The following is an 18,088-nucleotide window of genomic DNA, read 5'->3' as shown; positions in this document are numbered from 1 at the left end:
CGTCAAAAAAACTTGGGTTTATAAAAATATCAAATTAATTAATTGAAAAGTTTTTTTAGACCCCAAAAATTGCATGTTGAGCGCACTTACTAAAAAGACCTATGTCCTAGGAACCATATGGTGGATTGAAAAATAACAAAAATAAAAAACCCCATAAAACTTAACACCCCGGTTGGAATAAAATAAGAACATAAACTTTCCACTTATGACATGATGAGAGGTCATCTTTAAGTCTAGAGCAAGGGAAAAGAAGGAGGCAGGGGCAGACACACAGACAGTGCTGGCAATGCTTTGTAGTAAGTGTATTATCACACCCCTATGGAGGATTTACAGGTTTACTGCAGAGTATTTCTGTATAATATCATCCTTGCTGCTACTTTCTTGTAAGCGTTTTTCTCCCTCCCAGTGCTGGATTCAGAGCTACACTGCTCAGTACTGCTATATTGATAATTTATATGCTGATGCTTTCTAGTAAGTGTTTTATCTCACCACCGTGCTGAATTCACATCAACACCTTTCGGCAGTGCTGCTCTATAATGTCCTCCATGCTGCTTCTCCTCACCACCTTGCTGGATTCACATCTACACGTCTCAGTGCTACTGTATAATGTCCTCCATGCTGCTGCTGCTTCTCACCACCGTGCTGGATTCACATCTACATCTCTCAGTGCTGCTGTATAATGTCCTCCATGCTGCTTCTCCTCACCACCTTGCTGGATTCACATCTACACGTCTCAGTGCTACTGTATAATGTCCTCCATGCTGCTGCTGCTTCTCACCACCATGCTGGATTCACATCTACACCTCTCAGTGCTACTGTATAATGTCCTCCATGCTGCTGCTGCTTCTCACCACCGTGCTGGATTCACATCTACATCTCTCAGTGCTACTGCACCACCACCTTGCTGGATTTACATCTACACTTCTCAATGCTGTTGTATAATGTCCTCCATGCTGCTGCTGCTTTGCTGCTTCTCACCACCTTGCTGGATTTACATCTACACCTCTCAGTGCTACTGTATAATGTCCTCCTTGCTGCTGCTGCTTCTCACCACCTTGCTGGATTCACATCTACACCTCTCAGTGCTGCTGTATAATGTCTTCCATGCTGCTGCTTCTCATCACCATGCTGGATTCACATCTACACCTCTCAGTGCTGCTGTATAATGTCCTCCATACTGTTGCTGTTTCTCACCACCATGCTGGATTCACATCTACACCTCTCAGTGCTGCTTTATAATGTCCTCCATGCTGCTGCTGCTTCTCACCACCATGCTGGATTCACATCTACACCTCTCAGTGCTGCTGTATAATGTCCTCCATGCTGCTGCTGCTTCTCACCACCGTGCTGGATTCACATCTACATCTCTCAGTGCTGCTGTATAATGTCCTCCATACTGTTGCTGCTTCTCCACCATGCTGGATTCACATCTACACCTCTCAGTGCTACTGTATAATGTCCTCCATGCTGCTGCTGCTTCTCACCACCATGCTGGATTCACATCTACACCTCTCAGTGGTGCCGTATAATGTCCTCCATACTGTTGCTGCTTCTCACCACCATGCTGGATTCACATCTACACCTCTCAGTGCTACTGTATAATGTCCTCCATGCTGCTGCTGCTTCTCTCCACCATGCTGGATTCACATCTACACCTCTCAGTGCTGCTGTATAATGTCCTCCATGCTGCTGCTGCTTCTCACCACTTTGCTGGATTCACATCTACACCTCTCAGTGCTACTGTATAATGTCCTCCATACTGTTGCTGCTTCTCACCACCATGCTGGATTCACATCTACACCTCTCAGTGCTGCTTTATAATGTCCTCCATGCTGCTGCTGCTTCTCACCACCATGCTGGATTCACATCTACACCTCTCAGTGCTGCTGTATAATGTCCTCCATGCTGCTGCTGCTTCTCACCACCGTGCTGGATTCACATCTACATCTCTCAGTGCTGCTGTATAATGTCCTCCATACTGTTGCTGCTTCTCCACCATGCTGGATTCACATCTACACCTCTCAGTGCTACTGTATAATGTCCTCCATGCTGCTGCTGCTTCTCACCACCATGCTGGATTCACATCTACACCTCTCAGTGCTGCCGTATAATGTCCTCCATACTGTTGCTGCTTCTCACCACCATGCTGGATTCACATCTACACCTCTCAGTGCTACTGTATAATGTCCTCCATGCTGCTGCTGCTTCTCTCCACCATGCTGGATTCACATCTACACCTCTCAGTGCTGCTTTATAATCTCCTCCCCGCTGCTGCTGCTTCTCACCACCTTGCTGGATTTACATCTACACCTCTCAGTGCTGCTGTATAATGTCCTCCATGCTGCTGCTGCGTCTCACCACCATGCTGGATTCACATCTACAAATCTCGGTGCTGCTTTATAATCTCCTCCCTTCTGCTGCTGCTTCTCACCACCATGCTGGATTTACATCTACACCTCTCAGTGCTGCTGTATAATGTCCTCCATGCTGCTGCTGCGTCTCACCACCATGCTGGATTCACATCTACACATCTCGGTGCTGCTTTATAATCTCCTCCCTTCTGCTGCTGCTTCTCACCACCATGCTGGATTTACATCTACACCTCTCAGTGCTGCTGTATAATGTCCTCCATACTGTAGCTGTTTCTCACCACCATGCTGGATTCACATCTACACATCTCAGTGCTGCTGTATAATGTCCTCCATGCTGCTGCTGCTTCTCACCACCATGCTTTATTTACATCTACACCTCTCAGTGCTGCTGTATAATGTCCTCCATGCTGCTGCTTCTGTGCAGGAGCTACGATTAGATAGGAAACTAATTTCCCTCTTTTATCTTTTACAGTACTCTATTATCCAACTACAGGTGAGTTATTGTACAACTGCATGATAGAGAAATAAAACATTCATGTCTTGATTGATGGACACAAGCAGTGCCCGCCCGCCATACGGGGGTACATAGATGAATTACGCTATCATCATTAACCCCTTATACCCCTAGCGATTTTTCATTTTTTTGTCTTTTTATTTTTTCATTTTTTACTCTCCTTAAAAGAGCTATAACTTTTTTTATTTTTCCGTCCACATAGACATATAAAGTGCATTGAAATTGCAAAAATAAAACTATTCCACAATATTTTTTTTTATTTATTTACCATATTAAATTGACTTTACAGTATGTTTTTCCAGGTCAGTGTGAATACGCAGATGCCAAACAATGTATAGTTATTTTTATTTAGTTGGTGAAAAAAATTCAGTAATTTGTTAAAAAAAAATAAAAATGAAAATATGCTTTAAGCACCATTTTTTAAGACACATAATGTTACGATTTTTTGGAATCTGGAGCTGTGTGATGGCTTTTTGTTGGTGGCCTGAACTGACGTTTTACTGATCCGTTTATTTTGGGGTAGATACAGTATGATGTTTTAATTGTCGTTAAATTTTATAGCAATGCTACAGCTGCCAAAAAGAGTAATTCTGTCTTTTTGATTTATTTTTTTTTTACCGTTACACTGTTTACTGGACTAATTTATTATATCTTCTGATAGATTGGACTTTTACAAATGCAGTGATACCAAATATGTGAATTTTTTATTTATTTTTAATTGTATTTTTAATGGGTCAAAGGTGGGTTGATTGGAACTTTTTGAATTTTTTTTCATATTTTTAAAACTTTTCCCCCTGTATTTAATAGTCCTTAGAGGGGACTTGAAGCTGCGATTATCGAATCACTATACGCAGCCAATATCCTGATCTCCTATGAATGCTGGTCACGGGCCAGCGTTCACAGGAGAATTATAATGAAAGACACACGGGTCATCAGCTGACCCCCGGCTGTCATAAAAACCCATTGACACCTCACCATCATGTCAGAGGAGCACATGAAATGACGCTGCCCCCTGCCGAGGCGTGGTAAGTGCCGCTGTCACAGATTGTCATTCTTGTAATCATACACTCATTCTCCTTCTATCATTTATATTCTTGTACATAAGGATCCTCAAGGTAATTTCATCTTCCAATGGTTGGATGTGAATACCACGATGTGCATTGCAGACTTGTTCTATAAATTGACCACTGAGCCCATACTGGGCGTCTATACCATCATTGTGGAGAACGGGCTGGCAATAAAGACCTTTGTGGTTGATGAGGCAGGTGAGTACATTTCTTTCATCTGAAGATTCTGCTAAAACACAGTAATGAAGATTAACTGAGATGTTTAGAGGCAGGAAAGGCAGCGGCCCCTATGTAGTGAATCTGAGTAGTGAGAGGACATCAGAGCTATGCGAGAGCTGTGCGTGTGTGTATGTGTGCGTGTGTGTGCGTGTGTGTGCGTGTGTGTATGTGTGTGTGTGTTTATATGTGTGTGCATATGTGTGTGTGTGCGCGCGCGTGTGTGCGTATGTGTATGTGTGTGTGTGTGTGTGCGTGTGTGTGTGTTTATATGTGTGTGCATATGTGTGTGTGTGTGTGTGTGCGCGCGCGTGTGTGCGTATGTGTGTGTGTGTGTATGTGTGTGTGTGTATATGTGTGTGTGTGTGTGTGCATGTGTGTGTGTGTGCGTGTGTGTGCGTGCGCGTGTGTGTATGTGTGTGTGTGTGTTTATATGTGTGTGCATATGTGTGTGTGTGTGCGCGCGTGTGTGCGTATGTGTGTGTGTATGTGTGTGTGTGTGTGTATATGTGTGTGTGTGTGTGTGCGTGTGTGTGTGTATGTGTGTGTGTGTGCGTGCATGTGTGTGCGTGTGCGTGCGTGTGTGTGTGTTTATATGTGTGTGCATATGTGTGTGTGTGTGCGCGCGCGCGTGTGTGCGTATGTGCATGTGTGTGTGTGTGTATGTGTGTGTGTATATGTGTGTGTGTGTGCGTGTGTGAAAAGCAGAGAATAAGATTAGTGTGTGAACCAAAGAGAATAATACAAATTGATGGAGATAGGAGAGTTATTGTGTCTCTGAGACAGGAGAGTCACTGTGCCTGTGAGGCAGGAGAGTCACTGTGTCTGAGTGGCAGGAGAGTCATTGTGTCTGTGAGGCAGGAGAGTCACTGTGTCTGTGAGGCAGGAGAGTCACTATATCTGTGAGGCAGGAAAATCACTGTGTCTGTGAGGCAGGAGAGTCACTGTGTCTGTGAGGCAGGAGAGTCACTGTGTCTGTGAGGCAGGAGAGTCACTGTGTCTGTGAGGCAGGAGAGTCACTGTGTCTGTGAGGCAGGAGAGTCACTGTGCCTGTGAGGCAGGAGAGTCACTGTGCCTGTGAGGCAGGAGAGTCACTGTGTCTGTGAGGCAGGAGAGTCACTGTGCCTGTGAGGCAGGAGAGTCACTGTGCCTGTGAGGCAGGAGAGTCACTGTGCCTGTGAGGCAGGAGAGTCACTGTGCCTGTGAGGCAGGAGAGTCACTGTGCCTGTGAGGCAGGAGAGTCACTGTGTCTGTGAGGCAGGAGAGTCACTGTGTCTGTGAGGCAGGAGAGTCACTGTGTCTGTGAGGCAGGAGAGTCACTGTGCCTGTGAGGCAGGAGAGTCACTGTGCCTGTGAGGCAGGAGAGTCACTGTGTCTGTGAGGCAGGAGAGTCACTGTGTCTGTGAGGCAGGAGAGTCACTGTGCCTGTGAGGCAGGAGAGTCGCTGTGTCTGTGAGGCAGGAGAGTCGCTGTGTCTGTGAGGCAGGAGAGTCACTGTGTCTGTGAGGCAGGAGAGTCACTGTGCCTGTGAGGCAGGAGAGTCACTGTGTCTGTGAGGCAGGAGAGTCACTGTGTCTGTGAGGCAGGAGAGTCACTGTGTCTGTGAGGCAGGAGAGTCACTGTGCCTGTGAGGCAGGAGAGTCACTGTGTCTGTGAGGCAGGAGAGTCACTGTGTCTGTGAGGCAGGAGAGTCACTGTGCCTGTGAGGCAGGAGAGTCACTGTGCCTGTGAGGCAGGAGAGTCACTGTGTCTGTGAGGCAGGAGAGTCACTGTGTCTGTGAGGCAGGAGAGTCACTGTGCCTGTGAGGCAGGAGAGTCGCTGTGTCTGTGAGGCAGGAGAGTCGCTGTGTCTGTGAGGCAGGAGAGTCACTGTGTCTGTGAGGCAGGAGAGTCACTGTGCCTGTGAGGCAGGAGAGTCACTGTGTCTGTGAGGCAGGAGAGTCACTGTGTCTGTGAGGCAGGAGAGTCACTGTGTCTGTGAGGCAGGAGAGTCACTGTGCCTGTGAGGCAGGAGAGTCACTGTGTCTGTGAGGCAGGAGAGTCACTGTGTCTGTGAGGCAGGAGAGTCACTGTGTCTGTGAGGCAGGAGAGTCACTGTGCCTGTGAGGCAGGAGAGTCACTGTGTCTGTGAGGCAGGAGAGTCACTGTGTCTGAGTGGCAGGAGAAATAAATAAGGAATAACGTTTGGAACTCCATTCTAAGTCTGAACTGGGTGCAAAAACCTAAAAAAACATCACTATGGGGAGATAAGGTATGCACACCAGTGACTATGTAAGGGGAATACATGGAATAGCAGAAACTGCTGTGTGAATACTGACTTGAAAAATCCAATAGCTATATGTAAGAGTGAAAATGTGAAAAATGGAATCTGCATTACTGCCATGAACATATGAATCAAGAGAAATTTAGCTACTGAATTGATCAATGCAATAGAGCTCCAACATAGAGCAATAGAGCAATATGAGTGGCAGGAGAGTCACTGTGTCTGTGAGGCAGTAGAGTCACTGTGTCTGTGAGGCAGGAGAGTCACTGTGTCTGTGAGGCAGGAGAGTCACTGTGTCTGTGAGGCAGGAGAGTCACAGTGTCTGTGAGGCAGGAGAGTCACAGTGTCTGTGAGGCAGGAGAGTCACTGTCTATAAGGCAGGAGAGTCACTGTGTCTATAAGGCAGGAGAGTCACTGTGTTTCTGAGGCAGGAGAGTCACTGTGCCTGTGAGGCAGAAGAGTCACTGTGTCTGTGAGGCAGGAGAGTCACTGTGTCTGTGAGCCAGGAGAGTCACTGTCTATAAGGCAGGAGAGTCACTGTGTCTATAAGGCAGGAGAGTCACTATGTTTCTGAGGCAGGAGAGTCACTGTACCTGTGAGGCAGGAGAGTCACTGTGTCTGTGAGGCAGGAGAATCACTGTACCTGTGAGGCAGGAGAGTCACTGTGTCTGTGAGGCAGGAGAGTCACTGTGTCTGTGAGGCAGGAGAGTCACTGTGCCTGTGAGGCAGGAGAGTCACTGTGCCTGTGAGGCAGGAGAGTCACTGTGTCTGTGAGGCAGGAGAGTCACTGTGCCTGTGAGGCTGGAGAGTCACTGTGCCTGTGAGGCAGGAGAGTCACTGTGTCTGAGTGGCAGGAGAGTCATTGTGTCTGTGAGGCAGGAGAGTCACTGTGTCTGTGAGGCAGGAGAGTCACTGTGTCTGTGAGGCAGGAGAGTCACTGTGTCTGTGAGGCAGGAGAGTCACTGTGTCTGTGAGGCAGGAGAGTCACTGTGTCTGTGAGGCAGGAGAGTCACTGTGTCTGAGTGGCAGGAGAGTCACTGTGTCTGTGAGGCAGGAGAGTCACTGTGTCTGTGAGGCAGGAGAGTCACTGTGTCTGTGAGGCAGGAGAGTCACTGTGTCTGTGAGGCAGGAGAGTCACTGTGCCTGTGAGGCAGGAGAGTCACTGTCTGTGAGGCAGGAGAGTCACTGTGTCTGTGAGGCAGGAGAGTCACTGTGCCTGTGAGGCAGGAGAGTCACTGTGTCTGTGAGGCAGGAGAGTCACTGTGCCTGTGAGGCAGGAGAGTCACTGTGTCTGTGAGGCAGAAGAGTCACTGTGTCTGTGAGGCAGGAGAGTCACTGTGCCTGTGAGGCAGGAGAGTCACTGTGTCTGTGAGGCAGGAGAGTCACTGTGCCTGTGAGGCAGGAGAGTCACTGTGTCTGTGAGGCAGGAGAGTCACTGTGCCTGTGAGGCAGAAGAGTCACTGTGTCTGTGAGGCAGGAGAGTCAGGCAGGAATAGGGATAGAGGTATCGTTGGCAGCTGCTGTTCTCTTGATCAGTGTGGCTATAGAGCTGCTGCAATTCTTTCACACATACCCGTCTTTTCAAGACAACAAAAGACTGGAATATTTTAGATTTGGAGCGAATCAACTCTCTGCAAATCAAATTTCCTCACCAAGTTTTTTCAAAGCTGGTGAATTCAAATTTCAGAAGATTCGCTCATCACTAGTAATAATAGAAACTTTTTTAATAACTTACAACTGGATGTAGGGTCTGCTATGCGCTGGTAAACTTTTCTTTGGTGTTAGATCTTTGGAACCTTCACCCGTCGGGGAAATGGGTGGTATGATCTATAGAGACAACAGCCATATATATATATATATAGAGTAGCTAAGCAGGGGTCAAAGGAGAACTTTTCTCCTAAAAGTTGAGGGTACAGCCATGGGTCTTACACTGGCCCCTCATATACATTATGGGGTTTCGCTCATGATTTTAAACAAAACCAAGGCGCGGATTAGTCATAACTTGCACTTGTCACCTTGTTCATTTTTCAGTGCTTCCGCGCTTTGAAGTCATAATCAGTGAACCTGATCTCATTTACTGTGGTTTTCCTACGTTCACTGTGAAAGTTTGTGGAAAGTAAGTACACCCTAATAGTTTGCATAACATATATGGCTCTGATCTCACTTGTGTACTCCAATTAGTGTCCTTAAAAATTGCAAATTTCATCTGTTTCTCCTCATTTTGACAACCAAGTCTCCACGATCCAATAATGTGCGATCCTGACTTTTAAAACATACGGTTAATAATGGGTCGTGAACACCAACACTCTTTTGGGTGGGACAAATATAGCAACGGCCATTCCTGATTTCATCTTGATAATTTTGTTGTAGATATACTTATGGGAAAGGGGTACGAGGAAGACTGGAATTGGTCCTGTGTCGTAAGCTCGATTGGTCCTCCAGTGAGGAAAACTGCATTACTATGTGTGGAACGGTGAGCTCTTGTTAGAAGAATTGTAAAATTTTGTCTTCATTTTAAATAACTTTTGGAAATAGTGGTATAGATGATTTGGAGCACTTCACACAGAAATGTTAATAGGGGGCACTGGTGTGGCATGTCCCCTGTGTGCAGGGAGCCAAGAGCGGACCCCCAACAAGCTACTTTGCTTTTCGACAATACAAGGCTGCAGATAAAATAAGAGCCAAGCTCTGTTCTCCGACTTGATGAGAGACCAATATTTGCATTGCCTGGATAATTAGGGGGCAAGAATCCCAAATGTCAACTGAATTGGGTCCAATCAATAGCTCATTTAGCCGAAAAATATTCCTTAAAAACTTCCCATACACACGCACACTCAGTTATGCTAAGCATGCATGAGTTTTCATGGGGAAGAAGGGAATATTTCTCCCCTCAAAACAAAAAGATCAGACATGTTGAAATTCAACATGCCCGATCCATCTTTTTACGTGACAAATACCAATGAACGTTTCTACACATTACATGGCCTGCTGAACTTTTTGGACAATGTAAATCTAATGTGTGTCGCCACTGTCATGATCCACGGTGCTCTGCTCTCCAGCAGAGCCAATGTTCTGTATTATGCTCCAGGTGACGGGTTGCTTCCCAGCCTATGGGTCCTGCGCTGGTCTTGGGAGGGGCCTGATCTCAGGTGCCTTGTTCTGGGTGAGTGCTCAGCTTCATTAGGGAGCAACTTCACCTGGAACACTGCCAGTCGTAGTTACTGCTCTGCAGTGAATTCTTTGGCTCACATGTGCATAGTTGTCCTGATCTTGTCTCCCTACCCCAGACCTTTGTTACCAATTTTTTCCCATGCCCCTGACTCTGACGTCAATCCCTAGCTTCAGACCTCCAGCTTGTACCCTGACCTCGTCTCTGATCGCTCCCTGTGTACCTTACCTGACTTCCTGGCTTCTGACTTCCGGCTTGTACCCTGATCTCAACTCTGCTTGCACCCTGTGTACCTTACCTGACTTCCTGGCTTCTGACCTCCAGCTTGTACCCTGATCTCGACTCTGCTCGCTCCCTGTACCTTACCTGGCTTCTGACCTTTGGCTTGTACCCTGATCTCTGCTCTGCTCTCCCCCTGTGTTCCATATGTGACTTCCTGGCTTCTGACCACTGGCTTCTTTGACTTCCCTTTCTCTAGTTGCTGCTAATGACACCTAGTGGTCATGACAATTGTGTGAAGATAAAATGCTGAATTTTATTAAAGAAATTCGTCAAAAATTCAAATTGCATTATATAAAACAATTTCTGGACAAAGATTCCCTTATTTTAGAAGCAACAAAACAGGAAAATGAAGTGCTTAGTGCAAAGGCCACTCATTAAATTTTACCAGATAATAATTAATTATGTAGACTTATATTATATCAAAGGTGAAAATTCTGGTGGCATATTATAAAGTGCTAGATCAGATCCAAGCTGTCTTTTAGATATAATAACAATCGTATTAAATATCCAGTGTTTACAATAGAATGTATAAGAAAGGTCCACTACATTAATGTGTGGTCTGGTGGTCCTGTTTGCTGCATACCCCGACGCACGTTTCGTGCGTAAATCTTCCTCAGGATGCACTCAATGAATTTTCAACATAATTCTTTAATAAAATTCAGCATTTTAACTTCACACAATTGTCATGATCACTATCCCCTTTTTCTTGGTGTTTTATGCTAGCTCATAACTAGGGATTTTTTGATTATTGACTTCACTACAGTGACTTTTTGCAGAGTTTGTGATTATTGACACCTAGTGGTGTATCGTCACAGCCACCTTGAGACTTAAACCACCCGTTCTCAATTTTATATTTTGCCCCAAAAAAACAGTAACATTCTTAGGTAACCAATTGTCTTTATGGTTAATTAATCTGGCCATGGACATGAGAATAAACCAGGAAACATTGACGATTGAATGGTTCCCCTACTGAACTTTTGGCCAATAGTTATAGAAACATTTTTTACTCCATTTTTCCATGAGAAAACAAAGACCCAAAACACCAACTGGACGTTATTTGGTAAACTGAAGGTCACGACTGACAATTAGATGGAAAACGTCCGTTTGCACAAAAATACTTTCAGTAGAAATTGACCATTTATTTAGGATGATAATATCGGGACAGAAGAATGGAGCAGATGACAATCTCACTGATTGTTAAGCAATGTTTTACTGCAGAACCATATCCCCGCATTTGGTATGTTAGCTCCTAATACCCGAATAAGTTTCCAAAATTTAAAACTAGAGGATAATTGCTCATGGTGAATTGATGATGACTGTGAATTTACGTCCCTCTATAATAACATTTTTGAATTCCTTATTTTTGCCTTTTTATGCCGTCTTTTTGTTACTAGACTGACGAAACCGGATGCTGCGAAATAGAAATCAAAACATCCCAACTGAATATTAATAATCCAGATATTACGTATTTGAATGTGGTGATAAGAGCAGATTTGATAGAAGATGGCACAGGTGAGAGGACTCCGGCTCTGGAATATTAACTGATTTATTTATTATGGGCAAGGTAATGTTATATTTTCTTGGCGGAGGCGTGTGGTGTCACCTGAACAGTCGTGATAAAAGCCTTACTAGCTAGATGACCAAAGTATGCACTACCCAGAACTGAAAGGGAAACACTAAGAAGGAAAAGTTGTGGGATGATGGAAATCATAGGAGAGATAGAAACGTTACTGATCTACAAATGATGAAAAAATGGAGAAAGAATTTTAAAAATATTTTGATTTCTTCAATCTGGAGTATGAGCTCCATGCACAGAAATCCCGGCACTTCCAGCCTCGGCTGCTATCACTGAGGTTATTAGTCGTCTGAGGAAGGGTCTGCCTTTCTGAATGCACTTGGGAAAATCATCAAGAGCCGCTGCTGGCAGCTCCTGTGTAATCACTGACCAATGATGTCCCTGATGTGCTCAGTGGGAGACAACTCTGAGGACGCTGAAGCTATGGGAGACAAGTCTTGAGATACTGAAGCCATGGCAGACAAGTCTAGAGATGCTGAAGACATGGGAGACAAGTTCTGAAATGCTGCAGCCATGGGAGACAGGTATGGAGACACTAAAGCCATGGGAGACAAGTCGGGAGATGCTGAAGACATGGGAGACAAGTCCAGAGACAGTGAAGCCATGGGAGACAAGTCTGGAGATGTTGAAACCATGGGAGACAAGTCTGGAGACGCTGAAGACATGGGAGAAAAGTCCAGAGACTGTGAAGCCATGGGAGACAAGTCTAGAGATGATGAAGTCATGGGAGACAAGTCTGGAGACGCTGAAGCCATGGGAGAAAATTCCGGAGACAGTGAAGCCATGGGAGACAAGTCTGGAGATGTTGAAGAGATGGGAGACAAGTCTGGAGATACTGCAGCCATGGGAGACAAGTCTGGAGACATTGCAGCAAAGGAAGACAAGTATGGAGATGCTGCAGCCACGGAAAATAAGTCCAGAGATCCTGAAGCCATGGGAGACAAGTCCAGAGATCCTGAAGCCATGGGAGACAAGTCCAGAGATCCTGAAGCCATGGGAGACAAGTCTTGAGACATTGCAGCCAAGGAAGACAAGTATGAAGATGCTGCAGCCACGTAAAATAAGTCCAGAGACACTGCAGCCATGGGAGACAAGTCTGGAGACACTGCAGCCATGGAAGACATGTCCAGAGACACTGCAAGAATGGGAGACAAGTCCAGAGATGCTAAAGCCATGATGGCAAGTTAAGACAGCAGCACCAGCAACATGTGGTCTGGGCTTTTTGGTTTTAAAAATTGGCTCTTGGTATACATTACATTAAGCATGGGAGAACGTTCTTCAGAACTTGTCCCCCACTGATCTGCTATAGATATTCTGTACTAAGGGTACGTTCTCTGTGTTGTAAGCCTGGTCAACTCCTTTTACACATTGCTTAAAGCGATATCTGTGATCTGCAATAGGACTAAAATACAGAAAACTTTCTCCCGGTGCTCAAGTTGATCCCATGAAAATTAATGACATCACGGACAACTTGGCAGAGAAGCATAGGGGGAAACAATATCCATGTCATCCCAGCATTGTTTTGTATTTCAGAGCTATGCGGATAGTGATCTAATGGCCAGAGTATGAATGTGTTTCTGACAAGTTTCTTAAGATACAGAAAAAAAAGGAAAAAAATAAAAATTAAATAAACAATACACTTAAAAAGAAAAAAGAAAAACCTGTGAAATATTTTTTCGTCTAATCCTCTTGATTTTGTGGATGCATAAAATGATGACCTCAATTCCCAGGAGTTATAGCATTGACGTGCTGTAGGTGGGGGTGGGTCATTATACAAGGGAATCCACTGAGGTTATTGTGTGACAATTAATTTAATTAGGTTAAATTAAAAAACAACGTAAAAAAGTATAAAAATGTAAAATATTATTTTTTTCTTGCTGGCACATTACAACGTCAAAAATTGAAGAAAAAAAGAATTGATGGACATGACAGTGACTGGGATGGTGTTGTGGCCAACAATACAATGACAAGCAAAAGGGTAACAATGTTTTGAATTTGCGTCAAGATTAGTAAACAAATGGTTCAATGACAATGAAGTAGAGGTGCTGGATTGGCCCCCAACCACTTGTGGATAGAGTTGAAGAAAAAGCTGTATACATACCCAAGTATCACGGGTGTGTCACGCCTTGACGGACGGTCCTGTGGTGTCCGGCTGTAGAAGGTCACAGCCTTTGGCTACATAAACTGCTCCTTGACATTCTATTCTTCTCTGTTTCGGGTTAATCCTTTTCCCTTTAGGACCCTGTGGATTTCCTCACCTTTCAGCTGTTAATCAGCAGCACTTCCCTTCATGTCTTTAATACTCTCATTTCCGCTTGGTCTTTGCTGGTGATAAAGTTAAAAACCTATACAGGCTTTGGATGCAAGCAGTCGGCTTGTATCCATCTGAAGAAACATTGTTGTTCATTACTGTACCTCTCCTTAAGTCATCCTGGAAATAAGTTGTTCATGTGTTTTCTCCTGTGTGTGCCCCTTCTGTCTTTTTTGGAGCTTAGTGGGGTTGCCTAAGTACTCATGCCATCAGTTCCCTACCTAGGGTCAGCCAGAGTCAGGTATCCTGCTCGGCGCATAGGTGCAGAACCTAGAACCTAGGGTGGTCAGGGGAGCCAGAGGCCAGTGAAAGGTTTGTTCAGGGGTCACCATCTCCCCTTTCCCTAGACACACTGTTTTCCCTTCCCTGTCATCGTACGTGTGATACTTCCCCATACCTAGCATGACACCAAGTGAGCTGACCAGTATGCACCAATATTGGGACCATGTAGAAGAGACCTTGGGATCAGATTTCGTCGAGACATGACAAAAGGTGGATTTATAAAATATTAACAAAATAATAAAAATTTAAAGTTAGATTATTAGAAACAAAACAGTAACAATGCAGTGACATGACAAGAATCTGAATAACTAATCATATGCTAAATAGCTGCAAAACACATTTACAATATGTATGAGATAGCCAAGATGATTGTCTATAGAATGAAGGTTGTCTCACGCTCAAAGCTGTAAAGGATGGTGAGATATGGAGCCTGAAAGTCAAAAGTGCAAAACATTGTTACCCTTTTGCTCATCACTGTATATAGTAATATGACCGTGGCAAAAAATCTAACTCTACAGAATTTTTTAATCAAAAGACGTATACGTTTTTCCCCCACATAACTGAAGTCGCATATGACTCGTATGTGAAATGTCTTTGAATTTGAACTCTTCTTTGTTAAGTCAAATCAAAATCATAGGTCTAATTTGATCATGGAACAGGAATGTACACAAATCTTTCTGGCCTTGAGATTTGTTGGATAATTGCTGTTGCATGACATCTGTCACCATGTAGCCCTAACCTAAGATAGAGAGCCGGACTTTCCATAATGGGCACGTTTGCCTAACTTTACTAGGTATGGGACATTAAAATCCATCGTCAATATATTTCTGTAAACTTTTTTTCTCTACAGGAATCCAGTTCTCTGTCACTAAAGAAGTCTCAATTTCATGTGTAGATGTGATCTTATCATTTGAAGAAATGGATTCTTTTTACAAGGGTGGATATCCATATAACATAACAGTAAGGAATGGTTAAAATAAAATTTACATAGCATATTTTATCGCTATGTCATAAATTATTAAATTGGGAATATATAGGCTTAGGGATCGATCCAGCAAAATACCTTAAATATAGAAATATTTCAGATGTCCAAAAGAAATGGGATCATAGCACTTGAAAACTATTATTCATGATCAATACTGTAGTTTTTGAAAAATCTTTGTAGTAATAAAGTGATCATTGAGATTCTGTAAGTGCTCATAGAATGCAGTGCTGTGTGGAAATGGGGACCGTAATGGGGTCTGAAAATACCCCTTTTCTGTTGGTAGAAATTTAGGAGCAACATGTATTGCAACTGTGTCAAAAACTCACAGAAAAAGGACAAATTTAAAAAAAAATCACAGAAATAGCCGATACCAACATAAGGTCATATTTGTGATTTTTTTTTTTCTGAAGGAGATTTATTCTCTGAAACGCGTAATAAAGATTACTTTCATCATCTGGTTTCTTCCTTATGATAGCAGCCCAATGTTAACCCCCTTCTCCTCCACATCTACTATTACCAATGCACTAGCGGGAAGCAGTAGGTCCCCATGATAAAAGTGGGGGCAGCACAAGTGCAAAATACTGATGAGGAAACCACTTACATCCTACCAATTTATGGAGGAAGTGGCAGCAAGTATTAGACATGAACACATATGAGGTTTGTATAGGGCGCCAATCAGGGCGTGTAATGTGCAGTGTCTGGCTTACAGCCAATTGATGATGCCCATGTTATTAGATCAGGTGGGCTACCTAGCACTATAAAAAAGGGCACCCCACTGATCTAATAGTATGAGCATCATCAATAGTCTGTAAGCCAGGCACTGTGCATCGCATGTACCTGTGTGACTTGAGCCCAATGCAAGCCTTATCTGTGTGAATGTCTAATACTAGAAGCCATTACTCTATTAATTGGTAGGTTTTAAGTGGTTTTTTCATCAGTATTTTGCACCTCTTCTGCTCTCACCTTTATCATGGGGGCTTGCTGCATCCTGCTAGTGCATTGGTAATCTAATCTTATGTTGGCAATGGCTGTTTCTGTATTTTTTTTTTTTACATTTATCTCCCTTTTCTGTGAGTTATTTGACAAATATATAATACATGTTGGTCATAACTTTCTACCAACAGAAAAGGGGTATTTTCAGACCCCATTACGGTCCCCATCTCCACAAAGCACTGCATCCTATGAGTGTGACGCCCTGGACTAGCCAGGTAGTCACAGATAGCGCCCCGCACAACACCAGTCCCACACAAGGTAACACCAGCCAAACCATAAACCCTAGTCACCTCCCTCAGTGCTTAATGGACTCACCAGGGGGCGGAGCCAGGCAGTTGGCCACGCCCACTGAGGAGTTCAGAGGGCCTGAGGCAGGAAACAGTCAGTAGTCAGTTGAGTTGTGAGTGGTCTGAGGAGTGAAGGAGACTGACAGGTGCCGGGGTCGGAGCCCTGGTACCTCGACTAGGAGGCATATGGTGGCCTTAGCCTGCAGGAGCCGGGAAGACGGCTCATCGGAACCGTGGTGGACTGGGACAGGCCCGCAGGTATCGACCCGGGGAACCGACTCGGAAACCGGAGCACACAGGGGGGTACTCAGACCCTGAAACGAGGTCCAGAATCCACTGGACTAAGATAATTCACTGATTGCAGTCTGGACTATAGGTCCTTTCCCACCCAAGTTCCGACTGAAGACAACAGCCCACTGAGGGGGATAGAAAGCCAGCGCACAGGCAGAGAGATCCCATGGGCCAGCGTCTGCGGGCAAATGGGCTCCTCCGACATATACAAAGCCGGGGAGCAGACTTCCGTCGCTGAAGCGCAGGCAGTCTACACATACTCTACACGGTGCAGGAGAAAGGCAAAGACCACCGAACCGGGTGGGGGACCAGACGCAGCCGGCTGCGGACACCGACCACCATCAACTTTGTTTACCAGAGACTTGTGTGTGTCAATAACAGTGAGTACCACAGTGCCATCCGGCAGCACACCACCCTGCACCGCCCAGCTCTCCCCAACGGGTCCCGGGGCCATCATCCCTGCCCACGGAGGGGTTAACATCTTGCTGTATCACCATCTCCCCCGGGTGCCCCGTAACCGCAGCGGTGGTGTCTACACCTTCACCACATCCCGTGGGTGGTGTCACGAACTCAAACACGGCTCCGGCTGTACACCTTCCTACCACCCCCCTAAGTAGCGCCAGCAAATCCTTTCAGAGCGAAGTGACCCCGGGTCCGGAGGCGCTCGAGCCACCAACCAACGAGCCTGGATCCGAGCGGCTAGGCTGCAGCCGAGCGTGGGGCGGTACATGAGCACTTACAGAATCTCCATGATCACATTATCACTACAAAGATTTTTCTGACCTGGTGTTGGTAATGGCTGTTTCTTTTGCTGAACTGTGTAAAATGAATAAATTTTTATTGAGTTCACATGGAAAATAAACCTTATTGTCCTAATAGAGACACAAAAATGTACAGTTACATGACACAGACTAATAATTGTGAAGAGACCCCTCTGTGAAGAGACCCTATGGACTCCACTTAAAGGATGTCTGTGTTGTATGGAGTTAGACTGAAATGATGATTATGATGATGAGACTCAAGCGGTCCCTCAGGATGTGACCGCTGTTTCAAATTATATTGTCATGTGTGCACAAGAGACTAAATAACGGACAACGAGTCAGTTATAACTATCTTCATGACGGGCACTGACCAAGTGGTCTTTATTGTTTGAAACTTTTCTATAGCTCTTGAGAAGTGAAGGGTGTAGCCAAAATACAGTCCAATCAAGTATCGCAGGCTGGACTCAGGACATATAGAAATTAGCATAGTCTCTTCTTGATTGGTCAGTCCAGGCTTAGGAATGTCTTCTTTGTTCATCATCCCGGGTGTAGACAGGATGTGGCAGCCATCTTCAAGTTACATACAGTCATATGAAAATGTTTGTACACCCCTATTAATGTTAACCTTTTTTCTTTATAACAATTTGGGTTTTTGCTATTTCAGTTTCATATATCTAATAACTGATGGACTGAGTAATATTTCTGGATCGAAATGAGGT

General features: G+C 44.8%; 1 protein-coding gene across 1 annotated transcript in view; it reads left to right on the top strand.

The window, feature by feature from the left end:
* Positions 1–4,039: 4,039 nt before the first annotated feature.
* Positions 4,040–18,088, top strand: part of LOC142312584 (alpha-2-macroglobulin-like protein 1) — a 105,437-nt gene continuing 91,388 nt past the window's right edge. Inside the window, exons 1-5 of the mRNA XM_075351573.1 lie at positions 4,040–4,151; positions 8,464–8,548; positions 8,803–8,905; positions 11,278–11,395; positions 14,903–15,012. Of these exons, the coding sequence (XP_075207688.1) occupies positions 4,040–4,151; positions 8,464–8,548; positions 8,803–8,905; positions 11,278–11,395; positions 14,903–15,012 (528 nt within the window). The remainder of the gene's footprint in view (positions 4,152–8,463; positions 8,549–8,802; positions 8,906–11,277; positions 11,396–14,902; positions 15,013–18,088) is intronic.

This window comes from Anomaloglossus baeobatrachus, chromosome 5 (genome assembly GCF_048569485.1).
Source record: "Anomaloglossus baeobatrachus isolate aAnoBae1 chromosome 5, aAnoBae1.hap1, whole genome shotgun sequence".
Taxonomy (NCBI): Eukaryota; Metazoa; Chordata; class Amphibia; order Anura; family Aromobatidae; genus Anomaloglossus; species Anomaloglossus baeobatrachus.
The sequence above is the reverse complement of the archived record's forward strand: the minus strand, read 5'-3'. Positions and strand labels throughout refer to the sequence as shown.